Source organism: Ipomoea nil, unplaced genomic scaffold (genome assembly GCF_001879475.1).
Source record: "Ipomoea nil cultivar Tokyo-kokei standard unplaced genomic scaffold, Asagao_1.1 scaffold1900, whole genome shotgun sequence".
NCBI lineage: Eukaryota > Viridiplantae > Streptophyta > Magnoliopsida > Solanales > Convolvulaceae > Ipomoea > Ipomoea nil.
This window is the reverse complement of record NW_017618328.1, coordinates 574189-596115: the sequence shown is the minus strand read 5'-3', so window position 1 is coordinate 596115 and position 21927 is coordinate 574189. Positions and strand designations below refer to the sequence as shown.

At 37.8% G+C, this 21927-nt stretch overlaps 1 protein-coding gene across 2 annotated transcripts; it reads left to right on the top strand.

Annotated features, from left to right (window-relative positions):
- The first annotated feature begins 18512 nt into the window (after positions 1-18512).
- LOC109193643 lies at positions 18513-20488 on the top strand. 2 transcript variants are annotated; one of them, XM_019344498.1, is made up of 2 exons: positions 18513-19101; positions 19861-20488. In XM_019344498.1, the coding sequence occupies exons 1-2, from the start codon at positions 18744-18746 to the stop codon at positions 20301-20303; spliced, it is 801 nt and encodes a 266-aa protein (XP_019200043.1). In that variant the 5' UTR covers positions 18513-18743; the 3' UTR covers positions 20304-20488. The 2 variants fall into 2 exon arrangements, with proteins under 2 accessions (XP_019200043.1, XP_019200042.1); XM_019344497.1 differs by having other exon boundaries at positions 19852-20488.
- The last annotated feature ends 1439 nt before the right edge of the window (positions 20489-21927 follow it).

Here is a 21927-nt window from a genome sequence, read left to right as displayed (position 1 = left end):
AACAACACTTCAATGTAACAATTATAAAATACACGTGTCTATTATATTTGTTCAATTCAATATTATTTTATTGGCAACATAAGATGAGAAATATTGTTTACAAACTACTACAAGGGATATACAATTTTTAAATAACTAAAATTTGAACATGAGAGAAAAAATATCAAATTAAAGAGACTTAGGTACAGTAGGTCAGAAATCACACAATTTTAAATAACTAAAATTTGCACACGAGAGAAAAAATATCAAATTAAAGAGACTTAGGTACAGTAGGTCAGAAATCCGTGTGATGTGCAAAAAATTTAGATAACAAGCTCAATCAACAATAAAAAGCTCACAAACACGCAAACACAATATATGTTAAAAAAAAACAAGCAGAAATGGAAAATTCATATGAGTATACGAATTGATTATACGAGTAAATGAATTGATTCCACATTCATAACAAGACTTTAATCCAAAATAACAACAAGCATGAATTCAAGCTCATTGAAAATACAGACTTTTCATATTACTAAGAAAAAAAAAACAAAAAAAAAACAAAAAAAAAAACAAAAAAAAACAGCGAAACCCTAACACCTCTACCCACACCCCCCCCCCCCCCAGCCTCTGGCCGACCCCCTAACCAACCTACAGCCCAACACCGCACCGCCCCAATACCGCCACACCAAACCATCACCCCCCAACAACCGTCAACAACCCCCACGGAAAAACCTCACCCCCCAGGAACATACCTATCGGACAAAACAATAAAACCCCTACTGCCCCACACCGCCACGCCCCACCACCACAATCAACAATCAAAATCCTGCATGCAACCCCCACCCCACCCGGACCAAAACCCCATGCAGGAACCCGGAGACCCACACACAAAAAAACATGGAAATCAGAATACCTTGAGTAGAACCGGACGAACTGCCCTTCTGACGCTTACAATGCCTACTAGAAGAACCCGACATGTAGCTCTACCACTTGGATGACCGGGACAGACCCGGAATCGGAGAGGAGCTCGCTCGCCAAACGCAGAAGACTCCGCCTAAAACCTTGTGACGCAGGGATGGAGAGAAGTGACAGAAGAGGAAGTGAAGTGACGTTAACGAGGTGAAGAGTCACGACATAAAAATCTAAAATTTAATAATGATTTGATCACAAAATAACGCGAGAAAACCATACACATGCGCGCTATATTTAAGGGATCCGAAATAAAAACACAAACAAAAGACCAAAATGAATCTAGCTCCTTTACAAATCATCAGCACATGGGATCCAAATCCAAAAAATCTACACCGTTAAAAACTAAAAATAAACGAACCAGATGACGTCTCACAATCTCATCAAATTAGGGGTCTCATTGGATCCAATATATATATATATATATATATATATATATATATATATATATATATATATATATATATATATATATATATATATATATATATATATATATATATAGTGAAAGTTTCCCGTGCGTTGTGCGGTTAATTAATGTGCGTGAGATTTGTACTCAATGTGCGTGAGTGCTGTGCTAAATGTGCCTGAGATTTGTACCCAATGTGCGTGACTGTGTAAATGCAGCAGAAAATATGGATGTCACCTTCTTCCCCATCCCCAGTAGTCATTGCCCCCTCCCATGATGTTGATGATGCAGAGGCGTCTATGGTGGTTAAGAATTATGGGAATAATACAACACAAACTCACACTTAGTTGGTGTGCAAATTTTGCTGTGTGTGCGTCAAAGTGCAAGTAAAATATTACAAGTGCATGTAAAATGTATTATAGGTGCAAGTAAAATTTATACCGAGCATCAATACTAAGTGCACCTATAGTTATAAGTAGTTGCACCTATAGTTATAAGTAGTTGCACCTATTGTTATAAGTAGGTGCACCTAGGTGTATGAATGTTTGCGCGAAGTGAATGTTAACAAGGCAAAATTACATGCACTTATAGGTGAAAGTAGATGCACCTATAGTTATAGGCTTATAGGTAGTTGCACATATAGTTATAAGTAGTTCCACCTATAGTTATAAGTAGGTGCACCTAGGTGCATGAATGTTTGCGGGAAGTGAATGTTAACAAGGAAAAATTACATGCACTTATAGGTGAAAGTAGGTGCACTTGTAAGTGATTTTACATGCACTTCGATGTTCAATTATTTACGAAAATGTCACCACGTTTTTTTTAATCTATTAGGGCTCGTTTGGTTCGCGGAAAATATTTTAAGGGAAGTGGAATTGGAATTCCATGGAAAAACAATTACTAGGAAGATGAATTTCATTGTTTGGTTGGTGGAAAAAGAATTACTGGGAATACTAATTCTATTGTTTGGTTAGATTTGGAATTGTAAGGAATAATGAGTATAAAGACCTATATGCCCCTATAAATTAATAAGAGTAATATAATTAAAAAAGAAAGTAAGGGTAAAATAGGCATTCCATCTCAACTTTTCTTCCCATCCTCCATGGAAAACAAAATCCTTGGTCCAACCAAGGATTTTGTTTTCCTCAAATTTGAGGAATTCATTTTCCAATGGAAAATGAATTCCATGAACCAAACACAAGAAAACTACATTTTCCTCTACTTTAAGGAAAATGTTTTCCTTTGGAAAACATTTTCCATGAACCAAACATCCCCTTAGATCTGGACACGTGTCGCGCGCTGATTCGTTCGCATATTCCCTCATGGGCACTTATTCGCACCTGATTGCATCTCTACATATATATATATATATATATATATATATATATATATATATATATATATATATATATATATATATATATATATATATATATATATATATATATATATATAAACTATCAAGTGACAAAAGAAGCCTTAGGTAAAAAATGAGGTTTAATCTCATCCATTAATTCAGTCCAGATCAATCTTCAAAACGAAGCAATTTTAAATAAAAATGTGGTGGCATTATGATAATTTTATGTAATTAAGATTTTTTTCTTCATTTTAAATAGCATTTGATCTTGAATGAATCACTAATTACTAATTTAAGTTGAATATTATGATCGTTTATGATTTGTGTTGAAGATCATGCATTAAATTTAGTTTTTTCAATAATTATTTCATATTTTACCTTACCATGCACATTTTTTTCTTTTCCAGAGTTCTAGTGGACATTATCCTTTCTTCTAGAACACATTGTTATATATATATATATATATATATATATATATATATATATATATATATATATATATATATATGTGTGTGTGTGTGTGTGTGTGTGTGTGTGTGTGTGTGTGTGTGTGTATATATATATATATATATATATATATATATATATATATATACACACACACACACACACACACACACATATATGTATGTGTGTGTGTGTGTATACATATATATGTACACACACACACACACACACACACACACACACACACACACACACACACACACACACATATATATATATATATATATATATATATATATATATATATATATATATAGGGTTGGAATCCCATGCAAAACATCAGTTGCGTAAAAAATATGATTGAATAGTAGCTAATAGATTTTCGTTGATCAAGCGGTACACAATGGGAACAGATTTAAGTAACGATACGCTAAATAACACTGTTGGTGTTTCAGAATACACCAACAGTGTTGACAACATGCACCAATAGTGTAATAAAACGCACCAATAGTGTAATAAAACACACCAATAGTGTATTCCCGAACACTGTATGGTGTATTTATTTATATCTAATGGCGCATTTTTGGTGATGCATACCTAATTTGTGTATGGTTTTGCTGTGCATTTCATAACATGGATGGTGTATATATGTATAACAATTGGTGCGGCCGCACTGACCACACGGGAAGGCGTTGCCACACCTGAACTTGGCACCAATGGGAATCTACAAATACACCAAAGTAACGCTTATAATGCACCAATACACAAATAAAACACACAACAATGTGATTTCCCTTATTCTGGTGTCTATGACGAGTTTACCCTTGCAGTTCGCTGGGTAGGAGAATGTGCGCGAAAATACTGGAAGAATCTTGATTAATGTGATTCATTGGATCTATCTAATCTAATGGCCTGTAATTAACCATATGACCACACCTAACAACATGGCTGCACTTGATCACCCAAGAAAGAATCACGGGGAACAAATCCTCGCACATCGTCAACAACGTTCCCCGCGGGTGGGGCCACGGGTGGGCCTCCACCCGTGGTTCCGCCCGCGGGTACTCACCCACGAGAGGCCGGTTCCCCGCGGGTGGGGCGGCGGGTAGGCCTCCACCCGTCGTTCCTCCCGCGAGTTACAATTTGTACACCAAAATTTCCCTTCGGGGAAAATCAACAACAAGGCCAAGTTCAAGTTCAAAACACCCAAAATCTCACACACAACAAATATATGACTTGAACCCAAGAAATATCCAAGCAATGACATTCCAGAAACCTAAAAACAAGCTCTAAACATGCATCAAATCTCACAAATCATCACAAGAACAACAAGTAGAAGCCAATAATCATTATTATCAAATGAAAATAGGTTTTGTATAGCATGGGTTACCTTTGTAGCCTAACAACTTCTTCTTTTCACCCTTAAAAGCCTTTTTCTAGAGCTCTTTTTCCACACCAACTTCTTACACAAACCAAAACACAATAAAGATCCTAACTTTAGTTAAAGACACCCAAAAGAAGGTTAAAAACACCAAAAAGCTAAGAATCTTACCCTTTCCTATGCTCAGGAAGGGGAAAGTAGGAATCTTGGTAGAAAATCTTGCAAATCTTGGAAGTTCACTTTCTTGCTTGGAGAAGAAGCTAAATTAGAAAGAGGCTAGAGTGTTTGAGTTTTAGGATGAAAGGATGAATGAAATGAGGATGTCTTGCTAGGGTAGCTTGAATCACAATTCATGGGTGAAAATACATTTTTACCCTTTCTAATGTTGGAAAGACAAGGGAACAAGGGCACAACTCAAAAAGCACAAGGTACACCCTTTTGACTTAAGTGAGTAGTCAAAATCTAGTCCCTCGACTATCAAATTTCAGGATTTTTAGAAATGAATTAGCAAGGAAACTTGGATTAATTCTTCAATTAATCCTCGGTTAGTGTTTAGATTTACGGGGTGTCACATCCTCTCCCCCTAACAAGAAGCTTCGTCCCCGAAGCTTGGGCACGACGAGTTCAACAAAAGGTAGCAACGAAACAAAGATGTGACAAAAGGTGGCAAGTATATAAACATAATCAAGGTTTCAAAGATCAAGTGTAGTGCAAGGACTCAAAATAACGGGGAAAACTTCTCAAGCAACACCACCACTACCACAACATAAGGCTATCTAACACCCAACTACACTATTCTTAATCCAAGAACCCACTAAGCTCAAACAAGGCAAGGCAACTAAACAAACAACTCAAACAACAAGCTAGCAACCAAGGTAAACAAGAGAGCACAACTAAACACACAACTAAACAAGCAACAACTACCAACCGGCAAACAACCAAACGAGAAAGGAAAACGAGCTTACCCCAAACTCCGGCCTAGGAGGAATCATCCTCCGAATCCTCGGCACCCTCGTTAGAAGCTTCCTCGGCTCTACCCCGGCTAGAACTAGCCTCCAACCTATCCAGCCTCTGGTTCACGGTAACAAACTGATCCTTCATGAAGGAGAAACCTTGCTCAATCACCCGATTCTGCTGTCGAAGGAGGGTCACCACACGTTCCTCATGAGTCATGGCTTCATGCTCTTTCTTAGTCCTCACTTCCTTTCTTCTTAAGCTCTCTTCGCTCTCAGGGTCACTTTCCTCAGCTTCCTCTTCTTCTTCCTCTTCTTCACCTTCATCCTCAACATCTCCACCCAAACTCTGCACTGCCTGATTTAGCTTCCCAACGGGGATCCTAAGTTCTTCAACCAAAGAACTTCTCTCGACAGGGGCTTTCCTTGCGACTTCTTCAAGAGTGATGTAGTCACCATCATCCAACTGAAATAGGTTGCAACTCCGGAGATTTGTGGCATCCAAAACCATTTTGCCCACCGGCTTGGGCACACAGCCTTCAACATTCACCCCTTTCCTAACGAAGATCCAACTTAAAACCATACCATAGGGTAAGCTCTTTTGGTTATGATCTCTACAGTAGACCATATGTTGCAAGATCAAAGAAAGCAAGTTGAACTTCACTTTGTACTTCAGGCAAAGAGCAAAGGTGCACTCCAATTTACTCAACAAACAATCAGAAACGAGCATTACCAAAATCTTTTGCTCGGCAGAAAGCCACTTCCTCTCTGACCTCGTGGCCTAGGTAAAACCACTAGTCCTTCCTAACAGATAGCTCAAATAATTCTGATAGCTCATGCTACTTGTCTCAATCCAATAGTCACCACTGTACTGTGAGACTCCAGAAGTTATCAAACTCAAGAGCTGAGCTAACCGTTTCTCAGTCAAAGAAATTCTCACACCTCCCACCTCAGAGGTGATTTCCAACTTACTCCCATTCTTGACCACATTAATGTGACGGTAAAATTCCTTTACCAAACTCGGGTAAGCCTCGGTCCTAATCGCGGGATATCCATCCAACAAACCTTGGTAGTTCAACAATTCCAACAAAGAGCTTGAAAAAGAGTCGGGGTCAAAAGCTTTACCTTCCAAAACCAAGTAATGGGCATCCACCCATTCTACTCTTCTCGCGGTTTTTGACCTTCTAGGCATGATTTGAGATGTCCAAGGTGAAGTAGACCCAAAAACTTCTCCTTTTTTTTTTTTTCTTTTCTCGGGCTTCTCGGCTGCGATTCCTGACGGTGCAACGACGAGGGGCGAGACAGGGCGGAGGCGGGTGGTGACCGGCAGGCAGGGAAGATCGACGGGTAGGGGGTGCTCGACTGCTACTTCAGGGGTGGTGTGACACCCCGTAATCCAAATTCAATTAAGAAATTAATTAAGTAATTAATTCTAATGCAATTGATAATTTAATTCCTTAAATTTCTGAAAATTCAATAGTCGGGGACTAGTAATTGACTAGTCAACCCCAAAGTCAAGTGTTGTACCTAAAGCTTTGAGAGTAGTTCTCTTGTTCCCTTACACCTCTTCATTTTAGTAAGGGTAATCAAGACATTTCACCTTATGTTAGTAATGCAAGCTAACCTAGAAGACACCCCTCATTCTTTCCCTTACACTTACCAAACTTGAGCTCCTCCTTCTCTCTAAAAGGTAGATAGCTTTTCTTCCAAGCCAAGTTGGAGCTTTACCAAATCCTCAAAGTTTGTCTTTAAGATTCCACATTTCCTACCTTTGAGCATCTAGGAGGGTAAGATCTATGTTTATCTTGTGTTTTTAGTGTTTTCTAAGGTGTCTTTCCTTAAAGATAGAATCTTTATGATCTTCTTGGTGTGCTCTTGAAGTGGGTGTGGAAGGTGAACCTTATTAGGAGCTTGGCGAAGTGTTAAGTGAAGGTTTTTGTCTACAAGAGGTAACTCATGCTCTACAGAATCTATTTCGCTTACATATATGATTATTTCTTGGATTCTACATGTGATTTTGCTATGAAATGTGAGTGTTGATGCATTGTCTTGTGAAAATGCATATCTAGAGCTTGCTATTAGGGTTCTTGTAAGCCATTGCTTGGTTTTTCCTTTGATTCAAGTCATTTTGTTGTATTTGGTGAGATTTGGCATGTTTTGGACTTGAATTTGAGCTTGGAGTTGAAAATCCCCGACGGGATTGTTTTTGGTACAGGGTGTGTACCCGCGGGCGGAACGGCGGGCGGGGCACCACCCGTCGCCCCACCCGCGGGGTACAAGGCCTCGGGAAGGTGGTTCCCACGGGTACGTATTTTGATGATGGTTGGGGATTTGTTCCCCGTGATTCTTTTGACTCGGTATTTGGTCTTTTGACTTCCCTATGTTCTTTTGTGGAACTATTTGAGCGTCTTCTTGATGTTTCGTATGTCTAGAACTATATGGTAGTATTCCATATAGGTTTTGGTGTCTTGAATCATGCTAAGTGTTCAACATTGTGATTCGTTGAACCGTGATGAGTCTTGTGTGTTCCTCGGAACTACATTTGGTTTACCCGTTTGATAAGCATGCTAGTTCGGTGTTTAAATGCTAGCATGTGTGTTGTTTGTCCTTTCCTATTGTGGATGATGACTTGTGTTAATCATCGTTGGAGTCATATCTTCGTTGTGATCCATTCCTTGATTGAGTATGGTTTCATATCTTCGTTGTGATCCGTTGATTGATTCCTGTTGTGGTGTGGTATGTGTGGCTGTACCTGGATTGCACGACTAATGGTATGGGACATTAGTCACCAAGGTACGACAGTGGTCCTCGTGGTGGCTATGACACGATTATGGAGTTTGTGACCTTTGTGTAAGGTTCACGTATTTCTTGGGTGGCATGTGTTGCCGTGTGTGATATCGGTACCTCGTGTACGATGAATCGGTAGTCTTGTTGGTGGTCATTGGTGGAGGACGACGGTCCCAGGAGGGAAAAGGTTGGACTTGGTTGTACAGGGGTCCTGGAGGTAATGGTTGGAACTAGACATAAGGTTGGGGGTAGCCATAAGGTTGGAACCGGGCATAAGGAAGGCATCTCAATTCGTGATGGGTGATGTCACGAAGGCTTGTGTAGCCATTGTGTGTGATTTTCTATTTGTGACATGTGTTGTCACAAAGACAATGTGTTGCCGATGGTTGTGTCCTTATTCTCTTGTGTTATGCATGCCGGGTATTAATCTACTGTGTGATGGTAGATTATGCCTTGAGCCGTTCTTGTGAGTCGTTGTTGCTTCTTGATGTCTTGGGATGTGTTCCCTTATCTTTATTGTGAGTGCAAAGAGTCTTGTGTTTGACTTCTATCTTGGCTTTTGAAATTGATATATACTATATCCCGTTCCGCAAATGATTTTGTATATATAAACTATCTACATATGATATTTCACATGTATTGGTGGGTTACCAGCATTATTCGCTGACCGGGCGTCGTCCCATATATATATATATATATATATATATATATATATATATATATATATATATATATATATATTTGTGTTCTTTCAGGTGCTGAGTAGACGAGGGCGCGGTCTAGAGACAGTTAGTATAGATCCCTTGAACCTTATGATGGCTTGGGCCTGCGTGCCTTTGTTAGACTTTAGACTTCTTGTCTTTGACATTGTTTTGGATAGTTGGATTATGTTGCAGATGTTTACGCCTGTGCGTTCACTGTTGAGTGAGTGTGGCATATATAGCACTCCGCTATGTATGTTTTATGGTTAGTTTATCTGCATATTTAAGGTTTAAATTCGTATGGAAATCGGGGGTGTTACAGGTGGAGGGGAAGGGAAGAGGGTAAGGTTTTGGGAAAATTTTGGGAAAGAGAAGATTCTAATTTGGGGATTTTTGGGTAGATTAAAAATAAAGGTTAAAAGGAATTTATGTGGGATAAGGTTTAAGAAATATACTTGTACTAGGTGGTTAAAGGGTTGGTTTTGAAACTTTAAGACTTGGGTTTGAAACTTGCTAGTTACAAATTAAACTTCCCTCAACTTTTAGGCTTACTTTTAAAGGTTTCCTACTAATTGACCATTCTAAGTTTTAAGGTAACGGTTTAGGCTTTGGTTGACAAGAAGGTGTGAGGTCCTAATTAAATGTATATCTATAAAACCTCGGAATAAAAAATAAAGCTAACCACTCAAAAGGAACAATCAATTCACAAAGGAAAACTCACTCAAAAAGATAACAAGGAGAATCACATAGAAAGGGTACTAGAATCACAAGAAAAAGGTACACTCTCAAGATAGAAGGTAAGCTCAAGGAGATTACCTGCAGACTCCTCCTCCACTAAGCCTTCGGTCTCGGCCTGCGACCGGCTCATCACGAACACCCTGCCTGAAGGCTTCATCCCTCCCGAGCCTCGACCGGAACTCCCTCCTAAAGGTCCGCTGGGTATCGCGTTAGCTGGCAAGGCTCTCTGGTTGGATTGGAGATGGCACTCAAAAGCTTTGTGGACCCTTTCCCCGCACTTGAAGCACTGAAGCACGTTCCCTTGGTAATCCTTCCCGATGTGGTCCTTCCCACATCTCTTGCATCCAAAGGGCCTTCATTTTTCCCCACTCTCGACCCGAGTCGATCCTTGAGATTGAGGAGGTGCGGGTCTTGCTCTGAAATCTTGCATTGGCCTCTTGAAACTATGAGATCCACTTCATTCACTTCTCTTTTTGGCAAACTCAAAAGATCCCCTTTGAAGCTGTTGCACTCGATACAGATCTGCTGCGCTCAGGTAGGCCTCATTAAGCGTCCTAGGCTTGCTCACAGTCAAAGCTTTCCGGGCTTCGTAGTTGAGCCCCGCCACAAACTTCTCCACCTTAGCTAACTCGGTGGGAACAAACATCCGAGCAAAGCGGGCCAACTCGAGGAAGCGTTTGTGGTATTCCACCACAGACGACGATCCTTGTTGAAGATGCAAGAACTCTTCATATATGGCCGCTCTAACGTGGGACTGGTAGAACCTCTCTCTTAACTTGTCCTTCAAGGTTGGCTAGTCGAAACCAAGTTCTTCTTGACACGCTGGGCCTTCATGCACCCACCAAAGGTTGGCCTCGTAGCTAAAGTAGAACGAAGCCAACTCGACGCGGCGATCATCCGGACATCCCACAACAGCGAAGATCTTGTCCAAGGACCTGATCGACTCCTCAAGCAGCACAGGGTCTTCCTCTCCAGCAAAGACGGGCGGCCTATGCCTTGAAACTAAGCGACCCACGTCTCGATTCCCAGCAGGCGGCGGCGGAGGAGGGTTGTTGTTATGCAAGAGGGTGTCACTCAACGTCTGCATCGTCAGAGTCAGATGTTGCAGGTTCTGGGCCAGTTGCTCATTGGTCGGTGTCTCCGGGGTGTGGGCACGATGACGAGGCGGAGCCATGACGAGATTCTACAGAAACAACACGGTTACGGCAGGCACAAGAAACTGTGCACCCTTACCCGGCGCTAAAGACGATAACGATAAAACTAAACAGAAGCAACGGAACAAACACAACAAACAACTAGCAACTCACAGCTCACCGCGCGTCTTAACAATCCTAAGTCCTAAACACTTAAGCACTTAAAGGTCAACTTTAGATCTTAAATCACACTTAGCTTCTTAAAGTCCAACTCTTAACATCCTAGGCTCAAACCTGGCTCTGATACCAACTGTAACACCCCCGATTTTACCAACTTTTTTTTAAAACTTAGATTCAAAGGTAAACAGCTAATCATCAAGACAAATGTTAAGCGGAAAGCTATATTAAAATCGGGAAAGCGTTATGCCACACCCATAAACCATGGGTGCACAGGCTAAAGACTATCAAAACATAAAGCAGTATAAGTCTAGGCACACAGTGTGACACCCCGTAAATCCAAAATCTATTTAAGGATTAATTAGATAATTAATCCTAATTTATTTGGTAATTTATTCCTAAAATCCTGAAAATTTAATAGTCGGAGGACTAGAAATTGACTAGTCAATCCAAGTCAAAGAGTTGTACTCTATGCTTTATGAGTTGTTCCCTTGTCTCCTTATTCTTCCAACTTTAGTAAGGGCAAAGAAGTCTTTTTACCTTATGTTTGTGCCCCAAGCTAACCTAGCCTCATCCTTTCATTTCATTCACTAACACCCTAAACACAAAAGCTCCACCTTCTCTCTAGAAACTTGATAGCTTCTTCTTCAAGCCAAGTTTTGGGCAATCCTAGATTCTACAAGTTGGTCTCCAAGATTCATAATTTCTTAACCTTGAGCATAGGAGAGGGTAAGATCCTTGATCTCTTGGTGTTTTTAGTATCTTTTTAGGTGTCTTTTTCTAAAGATAGAATCTTTGTTGTCTTTTGGTGTGTTCATGAAGTTGAAGTTGAAGGAGAGCTTTAGGAAAAGCTTTTAAGGGTGTGAAAAGTGAAGGTTTAGGCTACAAAGGTAACCCATGCTTTACAAAATCTATTTTCTTACCTATATGATGATTTCTTGACTTCTACTTGTGATTTTTGTTATGAAATGTGAGATTTGATGCATTGTCTTGTGGTAATGCATATCTAGAGCTTGTTATTAGGGTTCTTGTATGACATTGCTTGGCTATTTCTTGGGTTCAAGTCATATTGTTGTATTGTGTGAGATTTTTGGTGTTTTGGACTTGAATTTGGACTTGTTGTTGAAAATCCCCGAAGTGATTATTTTGTGGTACAGGGCGTACCCGCGGGGGGAACGGCGGGCAGAGCTCCACCCGCCGCCCCACCCGCGGGGTACACCTCTCGTGGGCTAAGGTACCCGCGGGCGGAACCACGGGTGGAGGTCCACCCGTGGCCCCACCCGCGGGGTACATGGTTGTTGATGGTTGGGGATTTGTTCCCCGTGATTCTTTTGACTCGGTAATTGAAGTTTTGACCTCCCGATGTTGTTTTATTGGGTCTTTTGAGTGTCTTCTTGATGTTTTGCATGTCTAGAACGGTATGTTAGGAATCCATGTAAGATTTGGTGTCTTGAATCGTGCTAAGTGTCCAACTTTGTGATTCATTGGACTATGATGAGTCTTGTATGTTCTACGGAACTATGTTTGGTTTACCCGTTTGATAAGCATGCTAGTTTGATGTTGAAATGCTAGTGTGTGCGGTTTGTTCTTTCCTATTGAAGTTAGCAACTTGTGTTGACTATCGTTGGTGTCGGATTGTGATCCTTCCTTGTTGAGTATGGTTTCATAACTTTGTTGCGATCCATTGATTGATTCCGGTGATGAAAATGTGTGTACTTGTGGTACCTTGATTGCACGATTAAGGGTATGGGACCTTAATCACCAAGGTACCAATGTGGTCCTCGTGGTGGCCATGAATTGAGATTGGTGGTTTGTTATTTGAGCTTTGCTCATGAGTTTGGCGGTTTTGTAACATGATATTGAACGGTACCCTCGTCTACTGAGAGTTTGGCGGTATTGATTGGCGGTTGTTGGAGGGGGAATGACGGTTCCCGGAGGCAAAATGTTGGACTTGGAAGTACAGGGTGGCACTCGGAGGTAAAGGTTGGAACCGTAATAAGGCCGGGGGTAGCCATAAGGTTGGAACTTGGAACTTTGAATTGTGTTTTGTGACATGTAGTGTCACTGTGGCATGTAGTTGCCAATGTGTATATGTGTTTCTTTGCTAATGAGCATGTCGAGTGATATTCTACTTTGTGATCAGTGGAATACGTCTCGAGTTCTACTTGTTTACCGTTGTTGTCCTTGTCTTGTTGTTGTCTTGGGATGATGATTTCCCTTTTTCCTTTGAGAGTGTGAAAGAGTCTTTGAAGTGACTTCTCTCTTGGCTTTTGAACTGATATATATTGTATTCTGTTTCAAAAATGGTTTTGATTTATACTATCTACATATATGCTACTTAACGCGTATTGATAGGTTACCACATTATTCGCTGACCGGGCGTCGTCCCCTTTCTTTATGTTGCTTTACAGGTCTTGAGTAGCTTATGGCGAGTACCCTAGCTGTTGGTTGTAGTGTAGCTCCCTTGGACTGTGTAGATAGTGTTTTGGGCCTGTGTGCCTTGGGTTGTTTGAACATGGATAGTACGTTTGTTAGACTAGCCTGTGCATCCACTTGAGGTGGATGTGGCATAGCACTTCCCGCTTTTCCCGTTTTTAATTTAAGACTTCCGCTGTTGTTTACGTTTTATGATACCTGTTAGTTACCTTGCCTTATGAATTTAAGTTTTAAAATGTCGTGAAAATCGGGGGTGTTACACACAAGCCACAAGTCTAGGCACACAGGCCACTAATCTAGGCACACAGGCCAACAAAAAGATAAACGTCTAGCATTGGATCTATACTATCTAGAGTCCACATCTAGCGCGCTCGGCATCTATTCAAAACCTGTAAAATCAAGGGATAACACCCGATCAGCGAATAATGCTGGTAAACCATCAATACGCGTTAAATAACATAATATAGATAGATATAATCAAAGTCATTTGAAACGGGGAATACAATATATATCATTTCAAAACCAAGGAAGGGAAGTCAACATCAAAGACCACCACACTCTCAACAAACACGAGGATCATCAACCTCACAACAACAACAAGACCGCAAACATAATGGATAACACAACTCAGGATGTAACCTACTCATCACAAGGTAGAGTACATAAAGACATGCTCATAAGCAAGGAATTCATATTCACACAATGACAACTTCATGTCACAAGTTTCATAGTTCCAACCTTATGCTCTGTTCCAACCTTATGGCTACTCCTGGCTTTATCACAGTTCCAACCGTTACCTCTTATTGTCACCCTATAATTCTGAGTCCAACCTTATACCGCCGGGGACCGTCACCCCCCCCCACCCCCCCCCCCCCACTACACTGCCAATCATTCACCGCCGAACTCTCAGTACACGAGGGTACCATTAAATATCATATACACACCACCGATCATGTGAGCAAAGCTCAAGTCGCACACCACCAATCTCATTCATAGTCACACATAGTCATCATTATCATCAAGAAGACTAAGGCCCATCAATGGCCCCAATCACGTTTTCAACAAAAGGGTACAACGATTTATACATGATCACACCATATGGATCAATCAAGAGATCACAACAAGGACATGAGACATTACTCAACAACGAAGGATACAATCCAACACCAAGTGATTGACAACACAAATTGCCAACCCCAATAGGAAGGAACAAACCACACATACTAGCATAACAACATCAAACTAGCATGCTCAACAACGGGTAAACCAAAAGTAATTCCAAAGAACATTCAAGATCACGTTAGCCCAATGAATCACGAAATTGGACCCTTAGCATGATTCCAAGACACCAAATCCTACATGGATTCCTAAAACACCGTTCTAGACATACGAAACATCAAGAAGACTCACAAATAACCCAATAAATTAACAACGGGAGGTCAAAACATCAATACCGAGAAAAAAGAATCACGGGGAACAAATCCCCGCACATCGTCAACAACGTTCCCCACGGCTGGGGCCACCATAATTACAATATATGCCATTTGTCAGGAACATAATTACATTGATATACATACATGCTTTTATTAAAAATGTCATATTTTAATATATATATATATATATATATATATATATATATATATATATATATATATATATATATATATATATATATATATATATATTATTTATTTATTTATTTATTTTAAAAAATCCAATTTTCTTTTCGATCAATACTTCTTCGAAAATCTCTCAAGCAGTATATACGAAAATAAATATGTTAAACTTTTGCTTTTTCTGTAATGAATCAAATACATAATGCAATGGATGTAGTCTAAAAGTTGATAGAAACATAGAGTGAGTGAGAAGCTAAGTTACCTCACCATTTATTGAGTCTATGACACTAGACACTAGATACTGTCATGATGAGCATGCTTTAACCAACTATATATTACTAAGTGATGTATGATTTCATTTTACTCAATTCAATTTTAAGGGGTGTTTTGTTGGATAAAATTTTTTCTTTTTTCTTTTTTTTTTCAAAGAAAAAGTGTTATTTAAAATTTTTTAAAAAAATGAATTTTCTTCTACTTAGTCTTTGGAAAACTTTTTTTACAAAAAATATTTTTCTCAAGAATGAAGAAAAAGTTTTCCTTAACTCACCCTTGTTACTTTGTTTTCCATAAAAAATTAATATGAGAATTGTGTCCTCATAGAACTTTAATTTCTTTGTTACCCTTGATTTATTATTATTATTATTATTATTATTATTATTATTATTATTATTATTATTATAATATTATTATTATTATTATTATTATTATTATTATTATTATTATTATTATTGTTGTTATTATTGTTATTGTTGTTATTGTTGTTATTGTTATTATTATTATTATTATTATTGTTATTATTATTATTATTATTATTATTATTATTAGTATTATTAGTATTATTATTATTAGTATTATTATTATTATCATCATTATTATATTATTAGTATTATTATTATTATTATTATTATTATTATTATCATTATTATTATAGTTGTTGACTTGTTGTTGTTGTTGTTGTTGTTGTTGTTGTTGTTGTTGTGTAGGGATATATTGATCTTTATACTCATTATTCCTTATAATTCTAAACCCAACTAAACAATAGAATCAATATTTTCAATAATTTCTTTTCCACCAATCAAACAATGTAATTAATTTTTTTAGTAATTTATTTTAAATGAAATATCAATTCCATTCCTCTTCAAATATTTTTCACGAGTCAAACGGACCTATTGATTGATAGTTCTAAAATGAAACTCGATTTTAATCATTTTTTTTTCTTTTCATCTAACCATTATAGATCGTATTTGGGTATATATTTTATTTAATTTAAAGATATTATATGGTTATAAATTAAAATTAATTATATTGAACCAAATTAACATCTAATAATAATAATAAATTTTGTTTTCACTCAATATACTTTTCATATACTCCATAATTACCATTGAATATTTAAAGTGTCAATATCTTATTAACTCATGTTTTTGTACAAATTGAAAAAGGGAAATGAGTAGTGTACTTTTAGTAGGAAAAGAAAAAAAGAAAAAAAAAAAAAAAAGAAGAGAGGAGAATACTACTTGTACCCTCAAATTTTACTCTCAACTTTTACTCACTCTCACAAATCATGGATGTATACAATTTTTTCTTCTTCTCCCAAAATGTTGAATCCCCAACCCTAAGGGCCCCCCACACCCCGACTCCACAGAGTATTTGGGAGGCATATACAATTTTTTCTGAACCCACAAGATGAAAATGTCATATTCATGCTTGCTACATCATGGAGTATAATTGATGGACTAGAATTTGGGGGTCCCCATAGTTGAACTTGTAATAAAATAGTTGACAAGGGAAATATACCGTCACTACTTGATGACTCATGTGCAGTGACGGAGCCAAGATTTTTCTTCAGTGGGGGCGAAGAAGCAAAAGGAAAATAAATTTAAAAATGTTCAAATACAAATAAGATTGGTAAAAGACAAAATAAATTATAAATTGCACTACAAGATTTATGATAAACTACGGGATAATACTCCTCTATGCTCTCTCATATTTTGAAATTGTTGTAGAACTGCTTCATTTGAAACTTGATCAAAAATATATTTTTCAACATACAGCACTAAACAATCATTTCAACATACGGCAAATTAGTAATTAACTAGGGATAATACACAGTTAGTAATTATTAGTAACTAACATATTAGTAATTCACATAACTCAACAATTAGCAATTAGGACAATTGTTAATAGTAATTATTTTGATAAAATAATTCAAATAGAAAACACATTATAAATTATACATCTCATTATGAATATAAAAAAAAAATTTATATATATATATATATATATATATATATATATATATATATATATATATATATATATATTAAAAAATCATAAAGAAGCAGTTGAAAGTCGAAAACAGCAATAAGGGGTTAAACCCCTAACCTTTTAAGAGGTTAAACATGCATCTACCAACTCAACCAACATTTCTATTGTTTATTTTAGCTATTTTCTTATATTTATATCTAATACATGCAATATATATATACATACATACATACATATATATATATATATATATATATATATATATATATATATATATATATAGTTGCATTCACATGCAAACACCCTTAAAATAAAAACATGTGGACATATATCATGCACACACCTAAATGTGGGTGTGCACACATCCAATATAGTATGCATGTGTGAATCCAAAATATTTGGGCCGACGTGCACACGTCCATGAACGACTATGCACACAGGCGGGCACCACACAAAATCATAAAAACAAATCACAACCTTAGATATCCAAAATCGAACGATCCAGAAATGTCCACACGTTTGTATTTTAAGCCCTGTTTTAACATGAATGTAATTATATATATATATATATATATATATATATATATATATATATATATATATATATATATATATATATATATATATATATAAGGGCTAGGGGTGGGGTGGGGTTAGTGGGGGCAGCTGCCTCCACGATAGCTCCGCCCCTGCTCATGTGTAATAGTGCATAAATTATATAGGCGAAATAAACTTCAATATGAACATATGTGATTTGTGACGGGCTTAACAAAGAGGACATGTTTTAAGCAAAAATATGACGTTAACCTGAGTAAATAAATGGAGCAAAGCATTTGATGTTAACTGAGTAAAAAAAGTTCTACTATATGGACTCTCAAATCTTATTCTCAAAATTGTACTCGGGGCATTAATGATAAATTATTTTTTTTATGTGAATTCCAATACAAGTGTCTACATCAAAATTTTGTGCGTGACAGTAAAAATTAAATATAAAAAATTAGAATACATATAGTATTTTGTGAGTTAAAAATAGAGCAGGCCTGGTACAACCAACATGATCTGGGTCAAGGAGGCACTGTACGGTGTGTGTTGGGCAGTGGGTCTACTGGTCTAGCATATATAATGGAAGTGTTTCAATTAAGAATTGTGTCTCCAACCTAGAGTTTCCCCTTTTCCTCAAAATGTTATCTTTCTTATTGTCTTGATTTTCCTATTTCCATTAAAGCACAAAAAATCTAATCAAATAGGACTACCTTTTGATCTCCTAGCCTCCAATTCATCATCATATCACACACTCATCTTCTCAATTACATACTCTGATCTGATCTGATCTCCCATACATGTTAGTAGAGATGAGATGATGAGAATCTATCTGTGAGAAGAAATATAATGCAAATTAAAGTAGCCCAAGCTGCAATACTGGCCATGGAGATTCTCCTCCTCCCCACTGGACTAATCTCCACTCTTCTCATTCTTAAAGATTCAACCAACAACAACCCTTTTGGCTTCCTTCACTCCCTCTTCTGCAACTTGAGGGACCTCAGGCTCTCATTCTTGTCTTCTCCCTTTTTCATCTGTCTCTTCATCAACTCCATCGTCCTCCTCATCTTACTATCCTCCTCCAAATTTCATCACCGGAAAACCCAACCCTATCACCACTACCTTTTCTCTTACGACGCCGCCACCGATATTCCTGCCGTCAACGCTCCGCCGCCGCCTCTGTCTCCCGCAGGAACACTCCCATTTGGTAAGCCTCGTTAACTATGCTAGGATCAATCGCTTATTAATATATCAAAAACTATAATTATAGTAGTTATGTTAGGATAAAACACTTATTACTATGTCAAAAAATTATAATTATAGTAACTATTTTAGGATAAAAATATCAAAAACTATAATAAGTAGTGAAGACACAATTTTATTTCTTTATATTTCCATACATTTTCAAAAGCTAGGTGCTGGACTGGCCTTCTTCTACTTCTGCCCAACAATTTCTCTAGTTACATGATGCTGGACTTGGCCTTTATCGGTCTCTGCCATCACACTACTGCTGGAAATTATGGAATTTCTGACCACCTGAAATTGATCTTAAATTTAGTTGAAAGCCTTGTTCCGATCACTTTTGGTATCTGGAAAAACTTTTATTGCTATTTCCGACCACTTTTTACTTTCCACTTGATTTAAGATCTTTTCATGTGGATAGAAATTCTATAATTTTCAGCAGAATCAATCCTCTCCCAGCACCAGAATTACTCTTGCTGGGACTAAGTGCTTACCACTACGACCTAATAATGAAAACATAATTTTCAAGGTGCAGGAATTTGGCACTATATCAACCCGGTTGGACTTGATCCTTAAGAGCTCGGTCGAACTATAATTGATATTGTGAATAATCCATTTTCATTCTAAATCTCTTTTTTAAATGGGGCTGATAACTTTACCAAACAGTCACGAATCACAATGGACACTAACAAAAAAGATCCCATTTTCTTGGAAGATGATGAAGATACAATGGGTGGAGGAGGGGTTGACGTAAAAGAGCATCAAAATCCTGAAATCAACGAGGAGGAGGAGGACACAATTGAGGCGACATGGGAGGCAATCAGCGGCGGAGGAGGAGGAGAGGAGAAACAGAGCAGCAAACTCAAGAAGTGCGAGACATGGCCGAGGCCGCCGCCAACGACAGGGCAAGACACGACTGCCCCCGAACCTTTGCGTCCATCAGCGGCGGCGGCGACGTCGTGGAAAGAGCTGAGAAAATCGGTGACGTTCAATGACGCGGTGTCGGCGTGTCGGAGAGGCGGCCTGGCCCGGGACCTACTGCGGAGCCCGGAGGAGATGAACAAGCGGTTCGATGATTTCATCCGAAAGGTGAATCATGAATTGAGGTTGCAGAGACAGGAATCGGAGCAGCGTTTCTTGGAAACTATCAACCGTGGCCTTTATTAGCTTAAAATAAGCGATGCCTGCCTGTATCTTCTTCTTCTTTAGTCCTGCTTCATGCAACCATCATATCGTTTCGTTTAACTTAATCGAAATGAGTATTTAGGGTACTTTTTGTTTAAATATCCTATCCAAAATAATTCCAAAACTATGTTTAATAAAACAGGTACTCCGTATGTGTTTATTTATAAGAGTAAAAATGAAAAATGAATCATTATTGTAATTAGTAGGGGTAGGCATTTTGCTTCGAGTTATCTGAATCAAATCGAGTCTAAACGAAATTGAACTGAATAATTTGGTTTTGATTTATTATTAAAAATATGTTGTAATTATTTCCTTTAGCCCGTAGTCATCCCCAAAAAACGGATGGTATTCATAACAAAATCAATACAAAGAAAAGGAAGAAGGGAATACTAGAATTGTAGAGACAAAGTGTAACCATATATAACAATCTTATTATTTCAACAACTTAACACTACATTACAACGAAACCAGCTTGGTTGACGTGAGTGGCCGTGCACTCTTATCCCTTAAAAGAGGTCGGGAGTTTGAACCCCCTCTCATGTGGAAATAATTTTATACACTCACCCTCGAGTAACTGCACAGGCTAAACTTCTACAATCTAGAGTCCCCCTTTTCTATACTCACCCTCGAGTAACTGCACAGGCTAAACTTCTACAATCTAGAGTCCCCCTTTTCTATACTCACCCTCGAGTAACTGCACAGGCTAAACTTCTACAATCTAGAGTCCCCCTTTTCTATACTCACCCTCGAGTAACTGCACATGCTAAACTTCTACAATCTAGAGTCATGAGCTCAATACATCAGTACTTAACTAAGTCTAGCATCTACTAAGCTCTAGAGCAAATATACCCGTTAGCATAAAAATAGCATCTACTAAGCTCTAGAGCAAATAAACCGGTTAGCATAAAAATGTTAAGTATAAAGTCACTCAACCCTGTAAATATAAATATAGATATAGATTTGAAAAATTGTTTGCTTTACACTTATAATAACACGTTAAGCCAGTCAAGATCATAGATATAAGGCATATATTTGGAAAATGGTTTGCTTTACACTTATAACACGTTAAGCCAATCAAGATCATAGATATAAGGCAACTAGATTCACATGTGTACAGGGACGGAGCCAGAAATTCAGGTGAGGGGGGCAAAGAAGTAGGGATGAAGTCAGAAATTTTTTCCAATGAAGGCGAAACATTAAAACAATAGAGATAATTTAAAATAAATAAATAAATTTGATAAAATAATTTGAATAGAAAACACATTATAAATTACACATCTCATTATTAATATAAAAGAATATTATATATAATGTGTGTGTATTAAATATTAAAAAGCTATGGAAAACATTGTAAAAATAATATGTTAATGTAAGGATTTGAACCCTTAACCTTTACAATTGCCAAACATATGCTCTACCAACTAATCTACTCATTCTCATTTAGATTTAATAGTTGTTTTTATACTAATACTAAAACCTGTACTATATATACATACAAAAATTATATAGGGGGTGGGGGTGGGGTGAGGGGGGCAGCCGCCCCCCCTTTGGCTCCGTCCCTGCATGTGTATATATAAATACATATACAATAATAATGCTTATCTAT